The 25,526-nt window shown below is 38.7% G+C and overlaps 1 protein-coding gene across 5 annotated transcripts in view; it reads right to left on the bottom strand.

Annotated features, from left to right (window-relative positions):
• KANSL1 (KAT8 regulatory NSL complex subunit 1) overlaps positions 1-25,526 on the bottom strand; it is a 154,133-nt gene that overhangs the window by 111,371 nt on the left and 17,236 nt on the right. For all 5 annotated transcript variants that reach the window (XM_014062727.2, XM_014062732.2, XM_014062731.2 and 2 more), the window contains exon 2: positions 12,807-14,181. In XM_014062727.2, the coding sequence (XP_013918202.2) occupies positions 12,807-14,098 (1,292 nt within the window). In that variant the 5' untranslated portion in view covers positions 14,099-14,181. The remainder of the gene's footprint in view (positions 1-12,806; positions 14,182-25,526) is intronic.

Consider the following 25,526-nt stretch of genomic DNA (forward strand, 5'->3'; position numbering starts at 1 on the left):
TAGCTAGGGCGGAGAAACAAGCCCAAACTACCAGGCCCATCTCCACTAGCAGGTCAAGGTCTTCAGTTCGCCCAGACTTTCCCCCTAGAGGCTTTAGTCCTTCCTCTCCTTCTATCTCATCTGCTAGACCTGTTAAGACAGCCCAGACTGGTTTCCCCTTCTCCCCCAATCTCTCCACCTAGAGGAGGGGATAATATGGATCCCTTGGAAGGGGGCTCTCGAGACTTTCTGCCATCTGCTAACCTGGCTCCATGGGGACCTTCAGTAGCAAGGCCCTCTGAGGAGGATCTGGAGGATTTGGATCTCCTACCTGAGAGCATTGGGAGACTCATTTCTTCTGCTATCACCAAGGGGATTGCTTCGGGCCTATCCCAAAGGGAATGCTTGTCCCAAGAGGAAAGGAGACGCCAGGTTGATTCCCAGCATTATAGGTCACCTTCTATCTCGCATAGGCATAACCAAGATAGGGCTCCTTCCCCATCAGTGATTAGCAAAGGTTCGATTCTGGGGAGGATACCCACCAAGAGATGGGGTTGTCTGAGGACGAGGAGGCAGTTCCTCCTGACCCCCGGCCTTTCCTCGCCTTTTTTCGCCATTTCAACATCAATGCATGAACAACTCCCTGAGGAGTTCCATCCTGGCGGGGGATAGAGGGCAGGTCATTCTCCCTAATTTTTGTCCAGCTCCCTCACATGAGAGAGAATGCTTTTGGCATCGGCTAGATGTCCGGCGCACGTTGTGCATTTATCTCAGGTGCACGTCGTCAATCCGCCATTCTGAGGCCCTTTTTATATCGTTCCAGCCTGGCTCCCTAGGGGCCAGGGTTTCTTCCACCACAATTGGTAGATGGCTCCGGCAAGCCATCACTCTTGCTTATCAGGCATCAGGTCAAACTCCCCCGTCGGGGATCACAGCCCACTCCAATTGGAGTACTGCCACTATGGCGGCCTGGGCCACCAGGGCTCCGTTCAAAGATATTTGTCAGGCCTCCCCAACTTCCTTTATCCATCACTATCGACTGGATAGTTTCACATCAGTGGAGGTGTCCTGCAACAAGGGGCGACCGCACCTTCCCTGGATCTTAATTCCCTCCCTGGGACCTAGCTTGGGTACGTACCAGCTGTAGCACTTCCCACCATCTCTGCCAGAAAAGCAACGTTGGTTACCAAAATGTCTCTTTTCTGCAGGATGGTGGGAGGGGCTACAATAAAGTAAAATTTAATGTTTTTACTATTCTCTCAAGTTGGCATCATTAAATCTACAAGGGCAAAAATGGAGAACTGATATATAAAAAAGTAAAAATTCCAGGTATTCTTAAAGAAGTACCGTATTTTTCGGAGAGAGAGAGAGAGAGAGACACAGAGAGAGAGAGAGAGAGAGGGAGGGAGGGAGGGAGGGAGGGAGGGGAGAGAGAGAGAGAGAGAGAGAGAGAGAGAGAGAGAGAGAGAGAGAGAGAGAGAGAGACGTCTTATACTCTAAAAAATATGGGAATTATGAAATCTCTCTTAAGAAAACACCTAAGATTTGAGAAGCATTTAAATATGCAACTCTTGGCACATCAATAAAAAGCCAAGTAAAGTACCTGGGCCAAAAAGAGTGCCCAAATCTACTCAAGTGAGTCTATCAATTAATTCAACTACAAGGTCCATTAGTATGTTTGAATGGAAGACATTCATCTATTCAGTCACCTACATCCCATTCATACTGCTACAATAATCATTTTCACTCTTATTTAAATTGTTTACATTCTTACCTTAAATATTCAACTGGATAGTAATGATAAGAGATCTTTTCCATGAAATTATTTATTGTATAACTGATATTAAAAATACAAAATAAATCCTAACCTTTTAGATCTTAAAGGAATATTAGCTATACCTCACTATTTAAACAAAATCATACTGAATCATTCCTCCCATTAAGCCACTGTTTATTTTAATTATAAGCTGAAACACTATAATGGCTGCTTTACATTAAACCATTACACTTAGTCCTAACTTAGCAAGTGCCTCATATAGCAACCATTCAGTTACAATGGTGATGAAAAAGTAAATTTGCAATCAATCCTTGCATTTATGAACACTATGTCTGTAATAAGTCTGTAATGCAAAGAAAACTCGATCATAACCACAATCAGTTTCACTTAGCAACCCTTTTGCTTAACAAATTGCCAGTCCCAATTGTGGTTGCAAAATGAGGACTACCAGTATAATAACCATACGTATTGAATTGAACAAATACGCTATATCAGAAACAAGACACTTTAACATTGATGCATAATTATAACCACCACCACCCCCAACAGAAGAAAAGAGTTTATTAGTGAAAACAATGATATATAACTTTTGTGGCTTTAAATTAGGATTGGTGGTGAAGTAAACAAAAAAGATTTAAGAACAGAAATGTAAATCAAAACATTTTTCATACTTTCTTCAAATTAGCAGCCAAAAAGTAGTGCTTTAGTGAAGTTGAAAAATAACTTTCCTCCTTAATGTTCAGGAAGTCAACCAGCAATCCTAGCTTGATTTATTAGAAGACAATATGCTTTTATTGTCACCTCAAAATTAGAAAATAAATTAGAAAAATGACCATCCAGCATGGGTAGAGGAAATGATTTGTGCTGCAAGAAAGCTTTTCTGGAAAATTACTTCCTAATAATCAGGATACAATTATTCTATAACTAGACCAGCCAACTCAAAATAGTATATTTCTGCCTGCATCTGCAATTCTACAAAGAAAAAAACAGATGCTCTTTCTGTTCTTATGTATTAATACTTGACAGAATAGTGATTGAACAGTGATTCAAGGGTTAAAGATGGTCCTTGCTTGAAGCTGATGAAATGTACATCTAATAATGAAATATATAGGCCCGGGAGCAGATAAGACAAAAGAGTCAAGCTAAAAACAAGGTTTTCAACAACAGCAAACAATTTTCAATAAACCCTTTAGAATCATTTCCTAACACATCTTACAGCATTATGTTACAAATATAAATTAGGAAAAATATACCTTACCAACTATAGTTTATCAATACTTGAAATAATCTGAGTATGACTTCCATGTTTCAATGTACAGCTAAATCAGAGTTATGGCGAAGGAAAAAGCAATAGTTGGCTTTTTCCAATTTCCAACAACTCAATTCTAACATTCATAACCCCAAGGTCATATGACTGCACATTTAGGGTCATTCTCAGTATCCTGCAGTCACACAATTGTGTTTGTTTTTTTCTGAAAATCAAAACCGTGCTATAGCAAACAATGAGCTCATTTAACTACCATGGCATGTTTTTGTTTTATGACCACCATGTTTATTTAACAATTGCCACATAATAAGTCATACAACTATGTTGACTCCATGAAGCAACCCAATTTGCAACTATCACAAATAGGACTATAGCAAACAAATTACATTATCGTTATTTATTCCGGACTAGCTGTAAGTGAAACCAGCAAAAACCCTCACTTATGACTTGTAATCCAAAATATGAGAATGCCATGATTCTATCCACATTTAAATAAATTCTACTGGACTCAATAATGATTTTGAGACTGTTATTCAGGTACTGTTTTACAAAACAAGACATAGCAAGACAAGCATTGCAAACAAAAATGAAAATTAGCATTATCAGATAAATTTACTGATAGGGATATTGGTCTTACCTGATACACTTCTTCTCGGTGTGGTGAGAGAGAATGGGTTGACCTCATCTGCTAATTGATTGGACTGAGTCTGTCAAGAGTTGTGAGGACACGCATCTGTTGCCAACAGTCCCTAGCTTTTAAGTGATAGACTTGACATGTCTTGTTCTACGTTCTTTACCCTGGACACAGGACCAGACAGTCTCCAGGGTGGAGCTGGATTTTCTCTCAGCACACTGAGAAGGAGCGTATAAGACCAATGTCCTTTCTTCATTGTGCTGATGAGAATCCAAGAATGGGACATAACAAAGCTGGCTTGTCCTATGGATGGGCTGCAGTCTAGTTCTGAGTTCCTGATTCTGTATGTATCCTCTGGAGGACTCGCCTGTCAAAGGCAGCTTCAGGCAAAGCGAAGGCATCCAGCTTATGCCTAATAAAAGAGGACCGAGGACCATATCGCTGCTCGACAAACCTCCTCAATAGAGGCCTGCGTTGCCCATGCTGCTGTTGTGGCTGCGCATCTGGTGGAATGGGCTGTCATCTGCCAAGGCAACAGACATGCCTGGAGTTTACAAGCCTTGGCGATGCACATCCAAATCCATCAGCCCACAGTTGTTGATGTGACCTTCTCACCCAGCATTGAGGGCAGAAAGGACACAAACAGAGACTCATTGTAAATGCAGAGAGCACTCCTAATGTCCAAGATGTGCCACTTTTTTTTCCAGAGTGTAGGTAGGGTCCAGGCAGAAGTTCAGCAGTATTAGACCGTGGGGCCTATGGAATCGGAATTCACCTTGGGAACAAAGGAGGGATCCAACTGCAAGACCACCCTATACAGATTCCTTCCTCAAAGAAAGGGATGCTAGTTCTGAAATTCACCTTGTCAATGTAATGGTCACAAAGAATGGCACTTTACAGGTAAGGAAGCACAGGCTGGCCTATTTTAGTGACTCGAAGGGGATCCCGGTGACAGAGTGCAAGACCTTAGATAGGTCCCAGGTAGGGTACCTATGCACGACCATGGGCGTCAAACTGGTTGTGCCCCTTATGAATCTACGCACATGGAATGTTGCATGAGAGATTGCAGCACCCACACACCAATATCGAGGACAGCCGCTGGATGGTATTGGGGAATAGCCCTTTATCCAGTCCTTCCTGGAGGAATTCCAGGATCTGGGCCACTAACACAGCAGTGGGAGTAAGGTCCGCCCAGGCACACCAACCGCAAAAGGCCTTCCAAGTGGCTTTGTAGATTCAATTGGTGGAAGACCTACTAGAGGCCTTTATTGTCTGAATCACCCAGGAGGAAAAATTGTCCCCACTCAAGTGCCAGGCAGTCAGTTGGAGCCACTGTGGTTCCGGATGGACCAAGGCCCCCTGGCTAAAGGAGATTTTGTTGTGAGGAATCCTCCATGGCTGAGTTACCAACAGGTTGACCGAATCGGCAAAGCATGGTCTTATGGGCCAGCGTGGGGCCAGGAGCAAGATCTCCACCTCCTCCACCAGCACCTTCCTGATCACCTTTGGTATAAGGGGAAGAGGAGGGAAGGCATACAGTAGCCCTGGGAGCCAAGGACTGGGGAGTGCATCGACCCCCTCCATCCTCAGTGCCGCAAACCTAGTGAAGAACATGGGTAGCTGGCTGTTGGCTGGGGTGGCAAACAGGTCCACGACCGGGAGGCCAAATTGGTCCATTAGTTCCCGGAACAGGGTCAGATATAGGCATCACTCCACGCAGTCAATTGAGTCTGTGCTGAGCCAGTCTACCTGCACATTTGTCTCTCCAGAAATATGTTCTGCCCTGATAGACAGAAGGTATTTCTCCGCCAGAGGCCCAGTTGGCAGCCATGTTGTCCATCAATACCAGAATATATCTGCCTGAGACCGCTTCCTGGAACTGCCTGAAGGCCAGGTGGACTGCCCTGAGCTCCAGCCAATTGATATTCTGGCCCCACTGCCCCTGAGCTATCAGGGACTGGAGATCCCTCTCCCCAACCAAAGAGGCTGGCATCAGTCATGATGGTCAGGCTCCCTGAACAGAGCAGCCTCTGGTGATGGCCTGGGACATACACCAATTGAAGGACTGGATCACCTCTTGTGGGACACGGATCTTGGCTGGTGAGTTGCTCCTGCCGGACCTTTGATAAGGAAGGTGAAACCACTGCAGGCATCTGGCATGCAGGCATGCCCAAGGGACGATGGAAATACATGACACCATCCTACGCAGGAGCTGCAATAGAAGGACCAGTGGCACTGTTCATTCCTTCTTGACACGATCTGCCAAAGCCTTTAGGCAGGTCTGTCGCTCCTGGGAGAGATAGACCTTGCATGACACTATGTCTACGACGGCTCCTAAGTGGAGCAGGTGGTTTGTCGGTAACAAGTGGCTCTTGTCGACATTTATTGAAAACCCATGGTGTTGGGAGTTCCTGGATTGTGACCTGCAGGTCCTCTCTTACCTGGAGGCCAGAGGAGGACTGTATCAGAATGTTGTCCAGGTAATACTGGACATGCACGGGAAGAGCCCAGAAATGTGCTGCCAACACAGCCAGCAGTTTCATAAACGCCCTTCACGCTGACAATAGGCCGAATGACAGAGCCTTGTACTGGAAGTGGCAGCCAGCGTACTGGAATCGGAGATATTGCTGATGTGAGGGCAAGATGAACATGCAGATAGACCTCCATCAGATCTATGGATGTGAGGAAGTCGCCCTCTCGAATGCTCCCAGGTATGGACTGGAGAGACTGCATCTTGAACTGCCGGTAGATTAGGTGGTTGTTCAGACTCTTCAGATCCCGAATTGCTCTTTACCCACCCGAAACCTTGGGGATTACAAAAAAATAAAAAATAAATGGAATAGAATCCTTGCCCCTGTTGGGTCCTCTGGAACCTGTCGGATTGCCTGATTGTCCAACAAGTGTTGTATTGCTGCTTATATGAAGACCCTTTTTGATTTGTCTCTTGAGACTGGGCAAAAAATAAAGAACCTCGGGAGTATAGAGAGAAATTTGAGGTAGAGGCCTGACCTCACTGTCTCTATGACTAAGGCTTTCAATGTAATCTCCTCCCATCGATGTGTAAAGAGGGCCAGGTGACCCCTGATAGGAGGGTCACTTGAGAGCAATGAAAATCAATCACAGGCAAATTCTTCTACATTTCAGAACATACAATAGACTAAACAAGATATTTTTAGATGCTGAATTTCAATTCAATCTCTGAACACATCTACTTCACAAATAATCAATCACAGGCAAATTCTTCTACATTTCAGAACATACAATAGAATAAACAAGATAATTTTAGATGCTGAATTTAATTCAATTCAATCTCTGAACACATCTACTTCACAAATAATGTATTATGATTTAACATGTTATGTGATACTAGTCTAGTGCAGAGATTTTGAAAAAAACAGAATGTATGGTTTATTTAATAAATTATACATAGACCATACATTAAGAATATGTATCAACATTAAGCCTTTATAGGGGGCCTGTCTGAAAATATTATATACATTACTATTAAGAACTAGTTTCAGCTAAATGTGACTTAATGTTTACCTTAGGAGAACCACCAAGCGATAGATTTCACTCCTTCACATAACTCTCATGTTAACTTTAATTACACAGTACACCTACTTCATCAAAGATCTATATCCAGGAAAGTGGATGAATGGAAGAGCAGGGCTACACAGGCATGTTAAAGAGTACACACTTTTCCTAGAGAGACTTAACACTTCTACTAGCCCACCACACATTTTCAGAATCTGGAGAGTTTATTTTCTGATCCTGAATTGTCTTGGGACAATTCAGGATCATGGGAGGCTAAATGGTATATGAAGGAGACTAGAGCCAAAATTAGAAGAAAAAAATATATTCTCTCCTTACCATCCATTGTATACTTTTTCTGAAGTGTTAATTCTTCTATCTAAATTAATTACTTGATTGGGGTATTGTTGGACCAGCAGTCACTTGGGAGCGACGAAAGGGCTGACTTTCTCGCCCACGAAAGGGCCACTTGGCCTGAAATTGTGTGTTCCTTCCCAACCGATCCTGCTGCTGCTCCTGCCTGGGGATATAGGGTCTCAGGGAGCATCGAAATCCTACCCCAGCATCTGCTGCCCAAAAGGAGGGATGGTGAAAATAAGGTGAAGGGCGATAATTGCTTCGCCTAGAGAAGGATGGCATGGTTTTTCTTTTGTCTCTAGATTCCCACAAGATGGAGTCCAACGAATCCCCAAATAACGTCTCCCCTCGGAAAGGGACCAAGGCCAGCCTCCACTTGTGCCAAGTGTCCGCCTGCCATTGACGAAGCCAGAGAAGGCGACTCGCTGCCACTGAAGAAGCTATGGCTTTGGAGGCAAATCTAGCTTAAGCATGGCATCAGCAGAGAACGGAGCTGCTGCCATAAGTTTGTTAATGTCTTAGTCTGCGCGTCCCCTGCCGGGATCCTCTCTTACATCTGGCAAAGTCAGAGTAAGGAGGCCCTGTTGAAAAATGAGGCAGCTGTGGATGCCTTGACCATCCAGGCAGCTGCCTGATGGGCCCTCCGAAGCATCTGCTCTACCCTCTTGTCTGCCTTCAAGGTTTCCTCGGGATCGCCAGGCATGGCAGAAGAGGGTTGCTACAGGGACATCCACTGTTGGCATTTCGAGTGCCCTGGTGAGCTCTGGGCCCACGTTATAAAACCTCCTGCCAGAAAAGGACGAGTTGGGGCCTGTCCCAGGTGAGGCCCAAATCTGGAGTCAACCGTTTGGGAGATGATGTCCCTTTGTTCTGCTGTGAAGAATCCAATAATTCTACCTCAACAAATGGGAGTAATTTGTGACACATTTGTCCTACTCTTTCCAAAGTGTTAAGCTTGACTATTTGAATTAATTCCTTGATTGGGGTATTGTTTGTTTCTTGATTGTTAGTGTAAGTATTAGTATTAATCTCTGCTTATCTGGATGTTGATTGCTGCCAGGAAGGCTTTTTTGTTTCCTTTTTGGATTTTTGATTGTCTCTTTTGACTGTAGATGTTGATTACCTCCATGTGCCGGTTGAAGGTTGATTTATCTAAGTACCAGGCTTCCAGAAAATTCTCTGGCATGTTTTGGACTTGGTTTGATTTAGGACGCTCCATTTCCCAACAGAAACTATGATGCAATCTGTCCATGCCTTGTAAAATTAAAGAATTTTCCACGTTTTGTGAAATTATTTTTTAAAATCACATCTTCTAATGGCTAGTTGATGTTTATGGACACAACCCACTACTATTCCACCTATTTTTTTCTATGTAGTGGCTGTTAGTCCTTATAGTGAATATTATAGATGATTCCTGGTTGTTGTTTTTTTAATAGTTTATTGATGTTTTTCTGAGATGTCTCAAGATTCTAACACCTAGTTTGATAATGAAACATTTGCAAGATAACCATCAAGCTCAGAGAGCTCCAAGGATCCCACTTGGGACCCACCTAAGACCCCCAACTGTGTGAAGAGATCCATCTCCTGGCTGTGCTCATGATCGTTGTATTTTTCTCAGTTACTATGCATTTTAATTTTTATAGTTGTTTTCATGTTTTAATATTTTCTGTCCAGAATTACCTTGAGATGAGCAGCTACACAAACTGATTGAATAAATAAAACTTACAACTCTTTTTAAAATGTTCACAATACCAAACTAATTACAAATAATATATATGAATTGTTTATAAAAGTCTTCAATCAAACCAGTCAGATGAAAACAAATCGATAATTGGATGCTTGTGCTAAGAATTTAACAACCCTCCGTTCTAAATGCCAATAAAAATAATTAGTATGTATGCTTAATGCATATATTTCAGTGAAAAAAAAAGGAAAATTAAAATGGAAAGCCCTAATGCTCCTGAGTACTTACCAAAGAAAAGATCCTTTGGTCTCTCCTAGATTCCATGGCCTCTCTTGATATATTTTTTATTCTTGTAAATTAAAATTAAATTAAAATAGGTAGCAAAGCAATCTCAAGCATCATATTTATTAAGAATCCTTCTGAATCCCACATGGTCCACATGCATTCTTTTTCGTTTTGGCAAAAAACAGGCATATTTTTGGGCTCCCTCCACATGTCGTGTTTTTGCCTTCCCCAGCCACCAGAAGCACTCTGCAGGCCAAAGATGGGCACATTTTTGGCAAAAATGGGCCATGTAGAGCACACTGCAGAGTGCTTCTGGGGGCCGAGGAGAGCAAAAACTATTTTGTTTCTAGTTTTCCTCCTATAAATTTAGGTCCATCTTATAGTCTGAAAAAGACATATTTTAAATGTACTTTAAAGACATCTACCATATTTTTCGGAGTGTAAGAGCAACCTTAGTTTTAGGGAAGAAAAATTCTGCCTCTGCCTACCAGCATCCATGGTATTCAGCTGGCTAACCTCCTGTCAAGTGTGTGAGAGTTCATGACTTGATCAGCCAATTAATAGGCATAGCAACTAAGTCAGCCAGTGAGGGCTATTTTGACTCTAAAACAGTATTTGCTATGTGAACAACAAGGAGACATGAAGGAGCCTGGCTTAGCTGAAAACTGAAAGTGAAACTGCTTGTGTTTTGCTTGTATTTCCTGCTACCTTGGAAAACCTGCTTTTGACATTGTATTGTATATTATTATTATTTTGAATCCTGCTGAACCAATTACTTGTGTGTGCTTTCTGAATGTGATTGCTGCAAACTCTGACCAAGCAGGTCAGCTTTATCGCTTATTGCAGCCTGATTCAGCACAACTGACGGATGGATTGGCCTGCTGGAATACCTCCAATCAGCTGTTCCAGGCTGCAGGGATTTTCAGACTGCCTCCATGCCTCTTGCTTTTGGCCTCTGGTGGGGGGGGGTGTTTACGTTTGGTGTATATAATGCCCCCAAATTTTCACCTTTTTTGGGGGGAGGAGAAGGTGCATCTTATACTCCAAAAAATACGGTAACTGGGATCAGGCAGGTACAACTGAAAATAAGTTACATAAAATCAAAATTGTGGCCGAAAATGGGGGGGAAAAAATTCTTTGTAAGAGACATACTCTTTTATTTTAGCCAATTACTGTATTTTAATGCTATGTTTAAAGCAAATTTTGATCTGAAGTGAATCTGGTCTTTGCTCAATGATTCCTGAAAACAAGCATACGGGGAGGCCCATTAATTGAGCACATTAAAAATACAGGGTCACACTCAAATAAAATAAATTAAATTTTTTATCTCAAAGAATAAAAAAGAAAGCACAGTAAAATTATACAACAGTCTATTATTAATTTGGTTATCAAAATGTTTACTTATTAACAGAAAGAGGCACAGATCTCCAGGTTAGACAGGAAATTGACTCTGAGGGCAGTTGAACTATTCCCATATAAATCCTTCCTTTCAGTGTTATACATGGCTCGGAGACAATCATATTGTACCAAATACTGAAAATAAAAGGGTATGCACATGTGAACAATCAAGTTGCATCTCATTTAAATACAATAAGCATATTGCAATTCTACAGGTAGCATGAAATTACGTTCAGTTTGAAAACTAGGATTTAATGTATACCTAAATATGTGCATGTGGACTGAAATTCATGTCAATTAAAATTTTCAACCTAACACTTATGACAGTTTAAATCATATAAGGTGACTTATAATACCATCACATTGTGACTATATTATTCCTTTATAACAATAAGGATTTCTAGATCTCTGTGCATGTATATAGTTTTTCCTACAAGGCACAGCTTGTAGCATCAGAGGCTTCTTTCTGACCAACACTGCATAACTATCTCACTATCTAAGCTGCCCAGGAGCGGGCTGCTGCCGGCATTACTGCCGGTTCAGTGCGCAATTTTTTTTGCTCCGCATGGGTGCACATTTGGATCTGAAAAAAATTGTGCATGCACAAAACATTAAAAGGGGAAAAATATATTTCTGCAATAAAAATTGTTCTGTGCATGCACAGAATCAAGATGGCAGCGCCGTGGGAGAACCGGTTCCAGGGCATGGCAGGCCTGAGTCGCTGCTGGTTCCAGGAACCCAAGCTGCCAAGTTACTATCTATTCAGCCAAACTGGTAGGAACCCACTTCTGAAGCTTCTATATTTTGTTGTTTTAACTGGTGAATTCTGGAGCTACAGCAAATTTTTAAAAAGGAAATGCAGAATCCTATGGGTCTGATGCCACCCATTCCTAATGGAACTGTTTAAGATTTTATTTTTTGCCATCTCTCTTAAAATCACAGAAGAAGGTCTAGATATTTTTCAGTACATAAATAATGCACACCTAAGGGCAGATTAGTTCTCATAGTCCCTGTAACTTTCCACTAGCCACTCCTCCAATTAGGTTGTGACAAGACAAACATAAAAGCAAGAGTACAGCTTTTAAAAATCTATCTGCTGTTCTATTCACATTCAAATGTATTATGGTACTTACTGTGGCTGATCCAGAGCTTTGATATTTACTAACCTGACTGAAGGGTTATAATAATGCTTATCATCAGACATCTTTGAAGCCATTACATGAGATAAGTACCATATGGCCCTCTATTTACAGATTCATTAGTGGGGAGGGAACCCCAAACCTAACTTATTTAACTTCACCTTGTTAATGCAATGGTCTGTACGTTTTGTGTTGGTTTTAGTCCTGCCTCTCGAATTTTTCTTTTACTTTTTTTTTACCAAGGCAATTTATCACGTTTTCTCCCTTTCCTGCATGGCCTATCTTTTCTATTTCCACACAAAAAGTATCGTGAATATTTGAACCTCTTGCTAATTATTTATCAAATACAACAATAGGTCATTAGGACATTATTGAACATTCATGTGTTATTTAACATGCCAAACAATTATCTCAATATTGTATCACCTCAAATGTTTATATATATATATATATATATGTGTGTGTGTGTGTGTGTGTGTGTGTGTGTGTGTGTGTACACACATATACATATACATACATACATACATACATACATACATACATACATACATACAATGTTTAGGAGTCAGATCCTGGTAACCCCCTGCTCACCTCACCCAATCAATCCAAACCATTATCTTCAAATTGTCTTATGTTAACTGACACTATTGCAACCTGAAAATAAAAAAAATATTTGTACAGCATCGCATACCCATCTCTGTTAAGATACTCACAGAAGCTTAGATTTAAAGAGAACAACACTTGATGTTACTCACAGGGGCACATGGTACTGTTCTGTGTCTGCTTTGGTCAGTTCCTCTTCTTCAATATCAGATTCTCCACCTGAGCTGCTGTCTGTGGCATCAGAATCAAATGCTTGCTCACAAGAGCGCAGGTTAGCCACTCCACTGGCAGTAAACCTTTCTAGTTCTTCTGAGATAGAGTTACTTTTTAGGAAGTTGCTCAATCCTTCCGAGGTACTTGTCTCATTTGTAGTTTTTCTTAGAGCTGTGTCTGCCTTGCGGGTCAGCATTAGCTGACTCCGGTGTCTCAAGGAGTCCAAAGCAGGCAACTTGCTTAGCGTTTTCTGTAAAAATCCACCAAGCTGTTGCTGAATGTGTCGCTCTACCTGCTTGGCCTGTACCACCTGCAGCCGCTTTTGCAGTCTGCGAGCACGATTCTCAATGTCTGCCTGCCTCCGCAATAGCACCTTTGTCCTCATAGCTGAATCTAGGGCGCTAAAGGAACTGTTTGGCTGAGAGGTCTTCTGTTCCTCTGGCTTACTGCTTCCCAGCTCAGAACAAACAGGCATTCCTGATACCAAAAGCAATTGGTTCTCCCCACCCCCTTCGAGTCCACATTGCTGCTCTGGGGAACTGTGGCCATGTTTATTTGCCATGCCATTATTGCTAAGTGGGGCACAATGCTCTGCGTCCAGTAGAGTGCAATTGCTCAAACTAGATTTCAGGTCCTCCAAATTAGAACCCTCAGGTCTATCTGAATCTACTTCCTGGAGAGTCATAGAAGAAGGTGCACTCTTCCCACCATTAAGTGAAACAGAACTTTCATGGTCAGAACTATTATTTTTAGCTAATTTTTTAGCCAAACCATTGACAGGTGTTTGTGGCAAAGGTGTCTGATTACTTGTACTCATGGTTTTTAGATTTTCCAAGGAAATCTCCAACACTGGTGGCCGTCCCAACAGATCACTAGTTTTCAAGAAAGGACGAGTCAATAGAGAATGAGATTTAAGGACTGTCTGCTTGTTGAAGACCCCTTGCAGTTTCAAGGACTCCTTTGGAGGAACAGCTGTTACATCTGAACAGAGATAAGATGCAACCAATGGCTGCAGCTTTCCCAGATCTTCTTTTGTAGAATTATTTCGGAAATCTAGACTAGAATCCTCAGCTTTTCTTTTGGTGACGTTACTGGCAATAAGGATGTTGTTGGCGTTGCCGTTTTTCTCAGCACTGCCAGGGGACAGGGAAGAGGATGGGGGAGCCAGTTTGAACCGGATGTGATGAGCTTCAGTTGCTGCGTCAGTGAGAGCGGGCGCCATAGTAGCCATTCAGCACAGAAAGTTGGGACGTCCAGCCTCTCCCGTTGCAGAGGCCAGCTCTGCTGTGTTTTTCTGCCGCACCAAAGGGCAGCCTAATAAAAAAAAAAAGTTATAATTTAGAAATGCTGAATGGGCAAAAGAGAAATAATAAGTTATTTGTATATACATTTTTATCAGATACAGAAGTCTACCAGTATATACATCTGTTCATCAGACACAATGGATAATTTTCTATCCAAATTAGTCAGTATAATATCCAATGAAGAGGTATACAGCAGAACATGAAAATCTTCTGTAATGCCAAAATGGTGAAAAAACCGAAGGATTTGAAGCAGAAACTAAGATGAAATCAAAACAAGGGATAAGCATCAAATGTTGGACAAGTTTAGTAAGAAAGCTTTCTTCACTTGATGGTGCCCTTCAAGTGGCTTTTTCACTTTGTTGCTAGAAAATGTGAAAGGTTAAAGGAAAACTGTGTTTTCCAAACAACTGAAAAATATACAATATGAAAAACAGGTTCTGAATAAAATAGAAAACAAAGCTGCATATGAGAGCCACTGTATTATACAGGTAGTCCTTAACTTACGACCACAAGTGAGCACAAAATTTTGGTTGCTAAGTGAGACATTTGTTAAGTGAGTTTTGCCACATTTTACAACTTTTCTTGCCATAGTTGTTAAGTGGATCACTGCAATTGTTAAGTTAGCAACACGGGTTATTCAGTGAATCTAACTTCCTTCTTGGCTTTGCTTATCAGGCGAAAAGGGATCACATGACCCCATGAGACAGCAACCATCATAAATATGAGTCAGCTGCCAAGCATCCAAATTTTGATCATATAACACAGGGATGCTACAATGGTCTTAAGTGTGAAAAACCAACATAAGCCACATTTTTCAGTGCCATTGCAACTTTGAATAGTCACTAATGAACTGTTGTAAGTCAAGGAATACCTGCAATGGTTAAGATGCTGGAGAAAGGACAGAAAAACAGGGTTCAAGCCTAAGATCAACTATGAAAACTTTCCAGATGACTTCAAGAAATCACTTTCTCTAAGCCCCTATCTTAATCACACAATAGTTACTGTGAGAAAGAACTAGTGGCAATGGTATGTATATCATCTTCAACTATTCCCTGATGATTGGAAAAATATCAAGCTAACAAGTGAAATATATTTCTTTATTAAATATTGTTCAGCTCAGGCATTCCCTAATCATGGAATCTTCAAGTACATTTCAAATCCCACAACTTGCAATAAAGGTTATGTATCATATACAGTGTTCTATGTTCCACAGGCAAAATGCAAAAAGCCAGCACTGCTCTTACCGGGGGTGGCAGAAAGCTAAACTAAATACAAAACCAGTTCAGAAAGATATTTTCCATCAGTGAATCAAAACTGAACTCACCTAAATTCCCTCAACCGTCATGATCATAAAAAAGAGGAATCAATTTTTTAGAAAAAGGGATTTCTTTTGTATTTAGGAAAAGAATCTTCCCTTTCCCACTGCTAAAGGTCAAGAATCTTAATTCTTAGTATTCACAAAAAGGAATTTCCACCTGCACTTAACTTGACCCCAAATACAAACCATTGCTTTCCCCAAATAAACTTTATTTTCTAATTAGATGAATGAATTAATATATTTTAAAGATATTAAAGAATTATGAATTAAAAATATTTTTCTCAACTTAAATCAGAACTGAGCAAGCAGTTGAGACACTGCCCTTTACGCCTTCATTACAATCTCAGAATGCTAAGAAAGATGCAAAATGCTAGAGGTGACTAAAGATGTATTTGTCTAAATCTCAATTGTTTAATCCTAGGCAATAGCAAAATAGTGCCCTTCCCAGTATGTTGAACAACTTTCATTAGCCCCAGTCAGTATAGGCAATGGCAAGATCTGAGAAAACTGTGATCAAACCATGTGCAAAGCACCCAACTGCCTACTTATTCTCTACCATTTTCTCTAATTGTCCCATTAATTAGTAAGCCTGTAAACTGTAAATCTTTTTTTGGGTGAAAAGTTCAACACTCGTCCGCCATCTCAATATCTTTTTCAGTTCTATTGTTTAAATTGGAGACAAGCCTGTAAGCAGTATCCTAAAAATAGTTATACCACAGATTTATATAAGGGCATTACACTTGCTACTCTTCTTTACTAGAGACAAAGTAAGACAAAATAGCATTCTTTGTTCCCATTTCTTTCTTTCTTTTTGTTTCATGTAGAAACAGTAAGCCCAATGCAACTATAGTTTTGAACAAAAGAGTCAAATATAATTCCTTAGGATCAAACAAAACAGCCAACCAGCTCAACCACATTCAAGATGAGCAAAACAGCTTTTGTTCTCATATGCCATTTTTGGCACATATCTTCTTATTGGATTGGGATAAATAATTGGTTATTTTATTCAAGTAAAATATTTTAACAGAAATTATAATTCATTTTTTTCTTCTTCTCTAGAAAATCTATCTTTTAATTTTCAGAACCACCATAGAACCATATTCATCACCTTATATTTATTTACCAAATACAATGCACCATTTTTCCCTGTTTTCACATAAACACTTCTTCCCACACAGGAAAGATCAATCAGTGAGATTATTCAACCTCAGTTCAGCCTCTCTTTTTTTAAGAGAAATTCCTTGATAAAATGTTTGGAGATTTCAGTATCTGTCCAACACATTATGAACACTATAATTATTTTATAGATTAGACAAACACTACTTCACAAGCATATTCTGAGTGAAGTGATTTGTTTTTAAGTTAAACACCATATCATGAGATTAGTTTGATATAGTGATATGGCACTGTTGTCATTGTTAAGGCAGCAGATCAGAAATCCCCAAACCATGAGTTCTAATCTCTCCTTAGGCATGAAGCCTACTGCATGACCTTGGGCCAGTCCCTCTTTTTTCTCAGCCCTATGAATAGGCAATGGCAATCCACTTCCCAAAAAATCTTGCCATCAAAACTGTAGATTTTACTATGGTTCATCGCACAGTCAGCACAAATGTTTAGATTGGATTTGGCATTTTTATCCCCCTATCAAGTCCTTCCCAAGGACCTGGGATAGGCTCTATTATTAAACCAATATATATAGCAGACCAATTCACAAACAAGCAACTCTGAGTGGCATGCAATAGAACTAAAAACAGTTGACAAATTCATTTTAAAAAGTATGAAAATCAAGCAAAACCAAAGAGTAATTAATGATCTCTCTCTGCTGGATCTGAGAGGATAGGCAGGTGAAATCAGGAAGAGGAAATCCCTCAAACAATCCAGCCCCATGCTACTGGTTACCAGGAATCAAAAACTGACTTGAAGGCATATATACAGACACTAGACGTGCACACTTTTACATAGGAAAGCATGATTTCAACAAATATCCTATTTGTTTGGAAGACCAAACAAAATACAAGCAATTAAAATATTTTCTTTGATCAGTTATGAATCTTTTATTGTCAACTGCCATTCCACAATCAAATATAGTGTGCTGACTGAAAAGCATGAAAAGTGTAGTCAACAAATTTAGAGGAACAGAATTTGAAGAAGCATTACGAAGAAATTATGCTTTCCACTTAGCGCATTCAGTTGTTAAAAGCAGATAAAGATAATAAATTTTAATCCTTCCCAGTTTCAAGAGTCCAAATCCTTTTTATTCTTTTCTGTTTCGCATTCCTCATCCACCAATAAATATGATACATTGGTTCAGCAGTATGAATAGAGAGCCAGGCTCAAATCCTCATTCAGTGGACAACTTCAAGCCATCACTTTCCCACAATTTCCCTTACCTATCTGATGATACAATCTATTCAGAAATCAAAGAGGCCTCAAACCATGGCTCTTAGCTCCTACTCTTAGCCACTGTTTTTAAGTTTCCATCTACTTTTAACTTGCTGAATATAAACAGATGCAAAGACTCCAACTGCTAATAAGCAGTTGAAGTAAATGAAGTATTTAATGCAAATATGTTAAAATATGTTAAAATTAAAGACTAATATTGATCTATTTGTTTCATTCATCTCCTACACAGGAATCATGACATAGCATTAATAAGTAGTCATAAGTAAATCATATTTTTTTTCATTCTGAGGCTACAGAAATCTACAATCCTAAGAAACTATTTGCATCATGGTACTTTCTGCATCAAGTATATGATTTTACTCTTATCAATGCACATTTCTCTTCTATGCTTTCCCTAACACCTCCCACAACACAGAAAAAAACCCAATGCATTTGAAAGGTTATTTTATTTTTTATTAGAAAAGGGCTGCTTTTCAAAAACCAAGGATGGTTCATATTGCCTCTTTTAACAGTGGCCTTTTTGCAACAAGACAGCTCTGGCTAAATGCTTCAGCATTAAATATTTCCAGGTACACAGCTGGGGAAAAAATTTCACAGGAAGAAAAACAATTAAAGCTTTAGCCAATTTATTGAGCAGTAAATTATTTGGTAAAGCAAACAAGTCATTTCATTAATTACACAATTTATTTCCCTCTCTTCAAAATAGCTTATTTCAAGGCAGTTTACAAACAGCAGCAAATACTATTGAATCCAAACAAACCCAACTCTCAGTAATATAGTTAAATGAATTTCAAAGAGAGGGGGAGAAAGAATGGTCTACTAAAAAAAATTCATCTGGAATTTAAACAAATAACATAAAAGCATTCCTTCGTTGAACTATGTTTTTTTTTTAACATGCCATAAGCAGTCAGGAGTATTTTGGAAAATTTTTAATCTGGATAGACTTTAAAAGAGAGAACAGCAAAGCTAACCTTGTCCTAACAGAAAGAAAGAAAAATGTAGATGTTTAAGATCTATCTAGTAAGAGATGTGGTTTCCAGTAAGAATAGGTAGGTCTTTTTTGACCTGTGGGCCACATTTGAAATTTTGAGAGCATTTTTTAAGCAGCCCCACAATATTTGTCCAGGCATGTTCCATTGCTCACATAAGCCCTTTTATCAGAAAACAAGACAGTGGACATTGCTTACTACTACAGCTTTCCAGTCTTTTGAGTGACAAAGATACATATTTCCAATTAAATTCCTACAGGCAAACTGGAAAATAAGGATGAACTTCCAATTTCATTTTTAAAATGATATATTTTAAGAAAATAAATTAGATAGCTAAGAAGCATAGCAATATTTAGAAAAAATGTGGTATAACACTGTCCCAGGAATAATTGCTTCCAAAGAGTTTACTAGATCACTGCAATATATTATTCTGAAAAGACTACTGCTGGTGCACCACAGTCTTAAATTTAAACAGTCTATGCCAGAGATTATTAGAAACAAAAGGAAAGTTTAGGAGCACTTCAAATTACATATCTAATGTTTCAGAGTGGGGTACAACTTGGTCATAAGATTTACTCTTTGCTTTCCTAAAGGGAGTTTATTGAACCTGATTATTATTGAATTTTCTTCTTTCAAAGATTACCAGCCAAAAAATAAGGGAGCCTTATCAACATATTGATAAAACCCAACCCAAAAAATCCAATGTCCTGTCTCTGGATTTTGAAAGAGAATTATTTAAAAATGACAAAGGAACCATGCAGAATACTGCAGTATATGTGCAAAAAAAGGAAAATGGATTTCTGAAAATAGCTATTCAGTAGTTGTAAAATGTTTCCAAACCTCATTCAGAAACAAATCTTGATAACACTGAAAACCAAGAAATCCTGAGAACCAAGATCTCACTTTAGATATTTTATCATCATGGCCATAAAGAATTTCTTTTTATATCTGAGCACATATACACACATACACCAAGCATTAATACTACCAAGGTATTTTGTTTACAAAATTAAACCTACTACAGCAATGCAAATAATCAGTCTCATAAACTGTAGAGTTGTAAGGCAATTAATTCAGGAATGGAATCATGATTAGCTGGCCAACTGTAATGATAATCTTCATGATTCAACTACTTTGAGAAGAAGTCAGTTAATGGCAATTTTAAGAAAGTTATATCAGCCTATTCCAGGGCTGTCAAACTCCCGGCCTACAGTTGCGTCACCTGTTGGCCACGGCCCCACCCAGTTTAGCAAGGGGAGGGAATCCCGATACAGCATGTTGCTGTGACATGAGTCTGACCCCCCTGGCCTATCCCATGTAAAATAATTAATATACTGGGAGTCACAAGAAAAAAATAGGACAATCATGAAAATAAATACTGGTCACCACAATTTTATAATTTATTACTTTTATTATCTCTTGCTTATTTTTAAAAAAATTAAAAGTGGTATTTAATTTTTTTTCTGATTTACTCCCAATTTTCACTGATATTTTTTTTTGTGGCACATCCTATGTTAAGGAGCCAAAAACTATTAATACAGGTAATTTATGTATGAAATATCCTTTGTTTGCTGTAACAAAATTTAGTAAATTCTTGCAGGTAAGCTGCTGGTCTAACTATAATGTTATTCCAGTAGCAAAAGACTAAGTTGTATAACAGAAGCTAAAAGCCTGATCCAGATCTAGTCATTCACACTTAAACTGTCGTTATTCAGATCCATTGTTCTGGGAATGCAGATTCTTAGTTTTTCAGACACAAAAGAGTACTTTGTATTAGCTATAGCAGCTGTAAGTATGAAAGCTCTTTGGTTATAAGGCCAACAATCCTAAACTTATAGGATTCCAATAATTACAAAACTATGTTCAAGGTTACTATATCTTCTTGATCTCCCAACTCCCCCAACATAGTAAATTATTGCTTTTCCCCTACTACCATATATGGTTTGAATTCAGTTGCCTTCATTTGGACAAACATGGTTAATGCTGATAGACAGGCGAAACCTGAAAATGATTTCACTTATTTCAAGTAAGATCTATTTTAATAGATACGTTATCAGAGAAATCAATATCCCAGAAGCTGTTTAAAAGTTATGGATTTTTTTTTTCTCAAACATACCTTTTAAACAGATTCTATCATTTCCCATGCAGCAATCTTCAAAAGTCCAGCCCTTAAAAACTTGGCCGCTCCAAATGACACCACTGAATATCAATGGCAAGAGGTCAATATTTAATATTTGTGAAAATAAAGAACATGAATATCCATTAGACATTCAAAAGACTTAACACAGCTATTTTACTTTTAAAATGCCAAGTCCACAAGCAATTTCAAAGGCCCCTAATTTCAGTTTCACCAAGGGATATTTCTAGTGATACAAGCTCTATCACTGTAGCCCATGAAGATAATTTATTTTCAATACAACAATTAGCTGCTAAAAAATTACTTGGTCTATTGAAGTTCACTAGAAGATAAGCTGTTTACAAGGACAACTTCAATAGTCAAAAGATGTCAGAATTCACCAGATCTTTTTTGGTTTTATGACAACTGTAAGGTAACTTAACGAAAACTCAGAATTTTAAAACAATATATGAAAAAGCAAACATGCTGATTATTTTCCCATTTTAATCAAGGCTCTAAACCTGTATTTTATTTTATTTTTAAACCAATCTGCTAACATAACAATAGGAAATTAAATTCATGACACATATGATTAAATCAACTTCTTATAAAATAAGACAAATAAAACCAGCAGTTGAACATCAGAAATAAAAAAATTCATGAATATTTCTGTACAGTTTTGCAGCTATTTTATTCTCCTGCACTTTGACTAACTTTGCTAATGATATAAATTATTAGATAAGTATCTTCAATATGTTTCAAATCCTGATTCAACAAAGGCTCCTTTGAAGTATAGAGCCAAGGTGGCGCAGTGGTTAAATGCAGCACTGCAGGCTACTGCTAGATCAGCAGTTCAGCGGTTCAAATCCCACCGGCTCAGGGTTGACTCAGCCTTCCATCCTTTCGAGGTGGGTAAAATGAGGACCCAGATTGTTGGGGGCAATATGCTGATTCTCTGTAAACCGCTTAGAGGGCTGAAAGCCCTATGAAGCGGTATATAAGTCTACTGCTATTGCTATTGCTATAAGTTAGATATGATTTCTATCTTCCTGTCAATATATTTATCCCCTAGAATTTTCTTTTATAACTTTTCTATAACTTGTTTTTTAATCTATGACCTTAAAAAACTAAAGTTCCCTTTCCTTAATTTGTAAGGACATGAAATATCTTTATACCCAGTAGTAAAGAAATTCACAGTTATCAAGTAAACTATGCCTTAACATTTCCATTTTAAGTATGAGCAAAAATATCTAACATAAAACACATCTAAATGAAATAACCAGCTTCCCTATCTGAAATAGCAGATCCAGCCAAATGTGTTGGGCTACAATTCCCAGCCACCATGGCTAAAAACTAAATATATTCTGTCATATATAGCTTTTAAAGCTTATTTCTACTTTACATCATCAAAATGATTTGTGATAGCTACAGTTACATTCAGAAGAAGCAAAAACAAAAATACCTCAAATACATAATACATCTGGTTTGTTCTATCTAGCATCAATGAATTGGAGTTTCCTTATCCGATAGCAAAACCTCACCTGTGAATATGTGAACTGCAGCCCAAAGCATTTTTAAAAAGGGAAAAGAAGACCAAACTCAAAAGAACACTGAACATTGCACAACTAAGTTGGAAATGATGAGAACCACTGTTTAGAAAACCAGCCTAAACAAAATGCTGATCAGTCTTCCTAGCCTACTGGAAGGGTAGAAGAGACTGCTCCTGATTATTATGAAAAAGCATAATATTTATACTCACTTGCAAATAATGGGTTGGCTGTATTCATAACACTTAGACCAGGGGTGTCAAACTTGCACCATCATGGGAGTGTCACATGACTATCGGGACTTTCCCCCCTTTGCTAAACTGGGGGGGGAGCAGCATGTGATGCATCTGCCCACAATTATGAGATAGGTGATTAGAGAATGACTAGCCCAAAGGCAATCAGTGAGCTTCTGTAACCTATGTTTCCTCTTCCTAGTCCAGCAGCATCTTAATCATGATAGTAACCTGGTTCTAAAAATAAGGATAATTTTACATTTTAGATGTTACTAAAGAGTGATTTCTTAAAAGACAGTATTAAATTTATCTTATTAAATATTGGGCATTAAGTTTTAAATCTCAGGAATATGACATTCAGAAATTCCAGCAATGTCATAACTTTAAAAAAATATTTAAGTTTTGTGAAGAACACATTTGAGAAAATGGGATCTTATTCATAAGTTACCCAATTGCATAACCATTCATATGAATAATGTTTCATTGCTGTTAAGAAACTGACTTCAATATGAGTTATGTTTTACAACTGAATCAAACACACTGGTTTAAATTATATCTAATAAGAATCATCATTCATCAACAGTAGACAGTTATACAGCAGAATCCTATGTAACTTTATTTAGAAGTCACTTCAGTCAATATAGGAACCCAACAAACTATTTTATTCAAGTTAAACATAATTTACTATAAAGTTTAAAGACAAGCAACTTGATTAGCCTTCATGTTTTATCTGCTAGTGCAATAACACTACTGTTCTAAAGATTGTTTTCCATGTTTAGCTTGAACAATTCAAAAAAGTAGTTTCTAGAGTTTTTGACAACCAGAAGTACTTTTTACAACATTTAATAACTGCAGAAAAGCTTTTTACCTGTTTTATTTTTAGAATTATGCATCATAGATAGAGTAAATACTGGTATGAGCCATCATGCAATTGCAAGAGAGAAAGAAACAATTTTCTAGTGCTTAGAATACAAACACCAAGTTAATGTTCTCATATTATTTTAAAGTGGCAGCAAACAATTATGCAACACTGAACAGGTTTTAAATCAAAGGATTGAAAATGTCAATTTCCCTTCCAAACTAAGGTTCATCTTATTTTTAACAACTATCTCATTTCTGAACTGATCTAGAAGGTCAAATAGTGAGACAGAATTTTCAATTTTAAGGAAAAAAAACTGAGTTATATTTGATAGTTTACTTTAAGTACAAAAGCAGTGCCATTAATTCTAAATTATCAGTGATAAATACAGACAGCATAACATGTTTCACTAGGGGAAATTCACTAGGGTAAGCAAGACAAGTCTAATTAAGGAGGAAAACAGCATGCTCATAAGTACAAATGAGTAAATACACTTGATAGTAAGAACCAACTTCCTAGCACACCTTCTATACTGCTTATTACATTGATCCAAGTCTATATTCCAAACAGCAATTTCAAATTCTATTACAATAAAAAGGGAAATCTCACACAATAGACATTAAGCAAACAAGTATAATTTAGGTAAGCCTTCCCCAAAACTATATTAAAAGTTTGGTTGGTTAGAATATATAAATAAGCCCCATAATAACATTGAAGTTGCTTTAAAAAGTACCATGAAAGAAGAGATGGAAAAAGAAGCAAATTCATTGTTGATTGTAAAAGCTACAGCTATAAGGATACAGCATGCAGTCTCCACAAGGCGCACACAAAAATGACTGCCAACCAGCCACGTGACGACAAAATCTCCAATACAGGCGCGCTCACGGGGGCGCGCGCACACACAAGATGTTTGAGAATGGAAATTGGGGGTAGGCTTGGACGGATGTGATGGAACTTTGGGAACGCCGGAGTTCGAATGTTACCGAGAAGTAAATTGGAAAGCAGCGTGTTTATGAAAGGGGGAGGAGACAAGGAAGCAAGCGACTAATACAAAGAAAATAAACATCTTCCAATTGGAAAGCTTTCTGCGTTAACAGAAGAGCAAAGCCTTCAAGTTAAAGTGGCGCCACAAGAAACCAGATTTTCTTCTTCCCCTCCCCCAATTTGCATTGGAACCGCAATACTTCGCATAATCGCGCACATACATGGCTAGTTTTAAATGCCACTTTAACAATAACAATAACAGCGCAATCGATGGACGGGCCCGTTACAGAAGACGTTATCGTGTTGCGTTGAATGAGGGAAGTACTTTACAAGTGCTATTGTAAAATGGACAGCGGGAGTGGTCGCCTTTATTCCAAACATTAAACAAAGTCAATCTTTTCCAATTCCCTCTTCCCCACCCCCTAACATAGACGACCGGCTGCAGTGCTTATTCCCTCCCTCCCCCACTCCCGTCCCACACTTAACTGTTAAGGGAAACTAAAAGCTCTTTTGTAACCCTATAAAAGCGCGATTACTCCAAGCTGCACAGCTTTATGGCTTTCCAAAGGTAATGAGGTAGAGAAGAGATCGCATTGTAGTTGCAGGACAGCGCAAACGCCAGAGAGTGTTGCAAACACATAACAGGTAAGAACGGGAAAGTAGCAAGGAAAAAGGGGAAAAACATATCATGAAGAGTTAAGAACGTGGCAGTACCTTGCACTTCGACTGGAAAATAAATAACTGGACAAGTAAGTTTCATTATAATTTACGGCTTTTTAAAAAAAGAAAAATCTCTCCGCAAAAAAAATGCACACCTTAGAACCAGAAATTAAAAGGCAAACGAATCGCAAATCGAAGACAGGGGGGAGGGGAAGAAATAAGGGTCATAGAAGTTGTTTTCTGGCC

The sequence above is a fragment of the Thamnophis sirtalis genome, unplaced genomic scaffold (genome assembly GCF_051295495.1).
Source record: "Thamnophis sirtalis isolate CommonGarterSnake01/CBP01778 unplaced genomic scaffold, rThaSir2_p1.2 scaffold_4, whole genome shotgun sequence".
NCBI classification, from domain to species: Eukaryota; Metazoa; Chordata; class Lepidosauria; order Squamata; family Natricidae; genus Thamnophis; species Thamnophis sirtalis.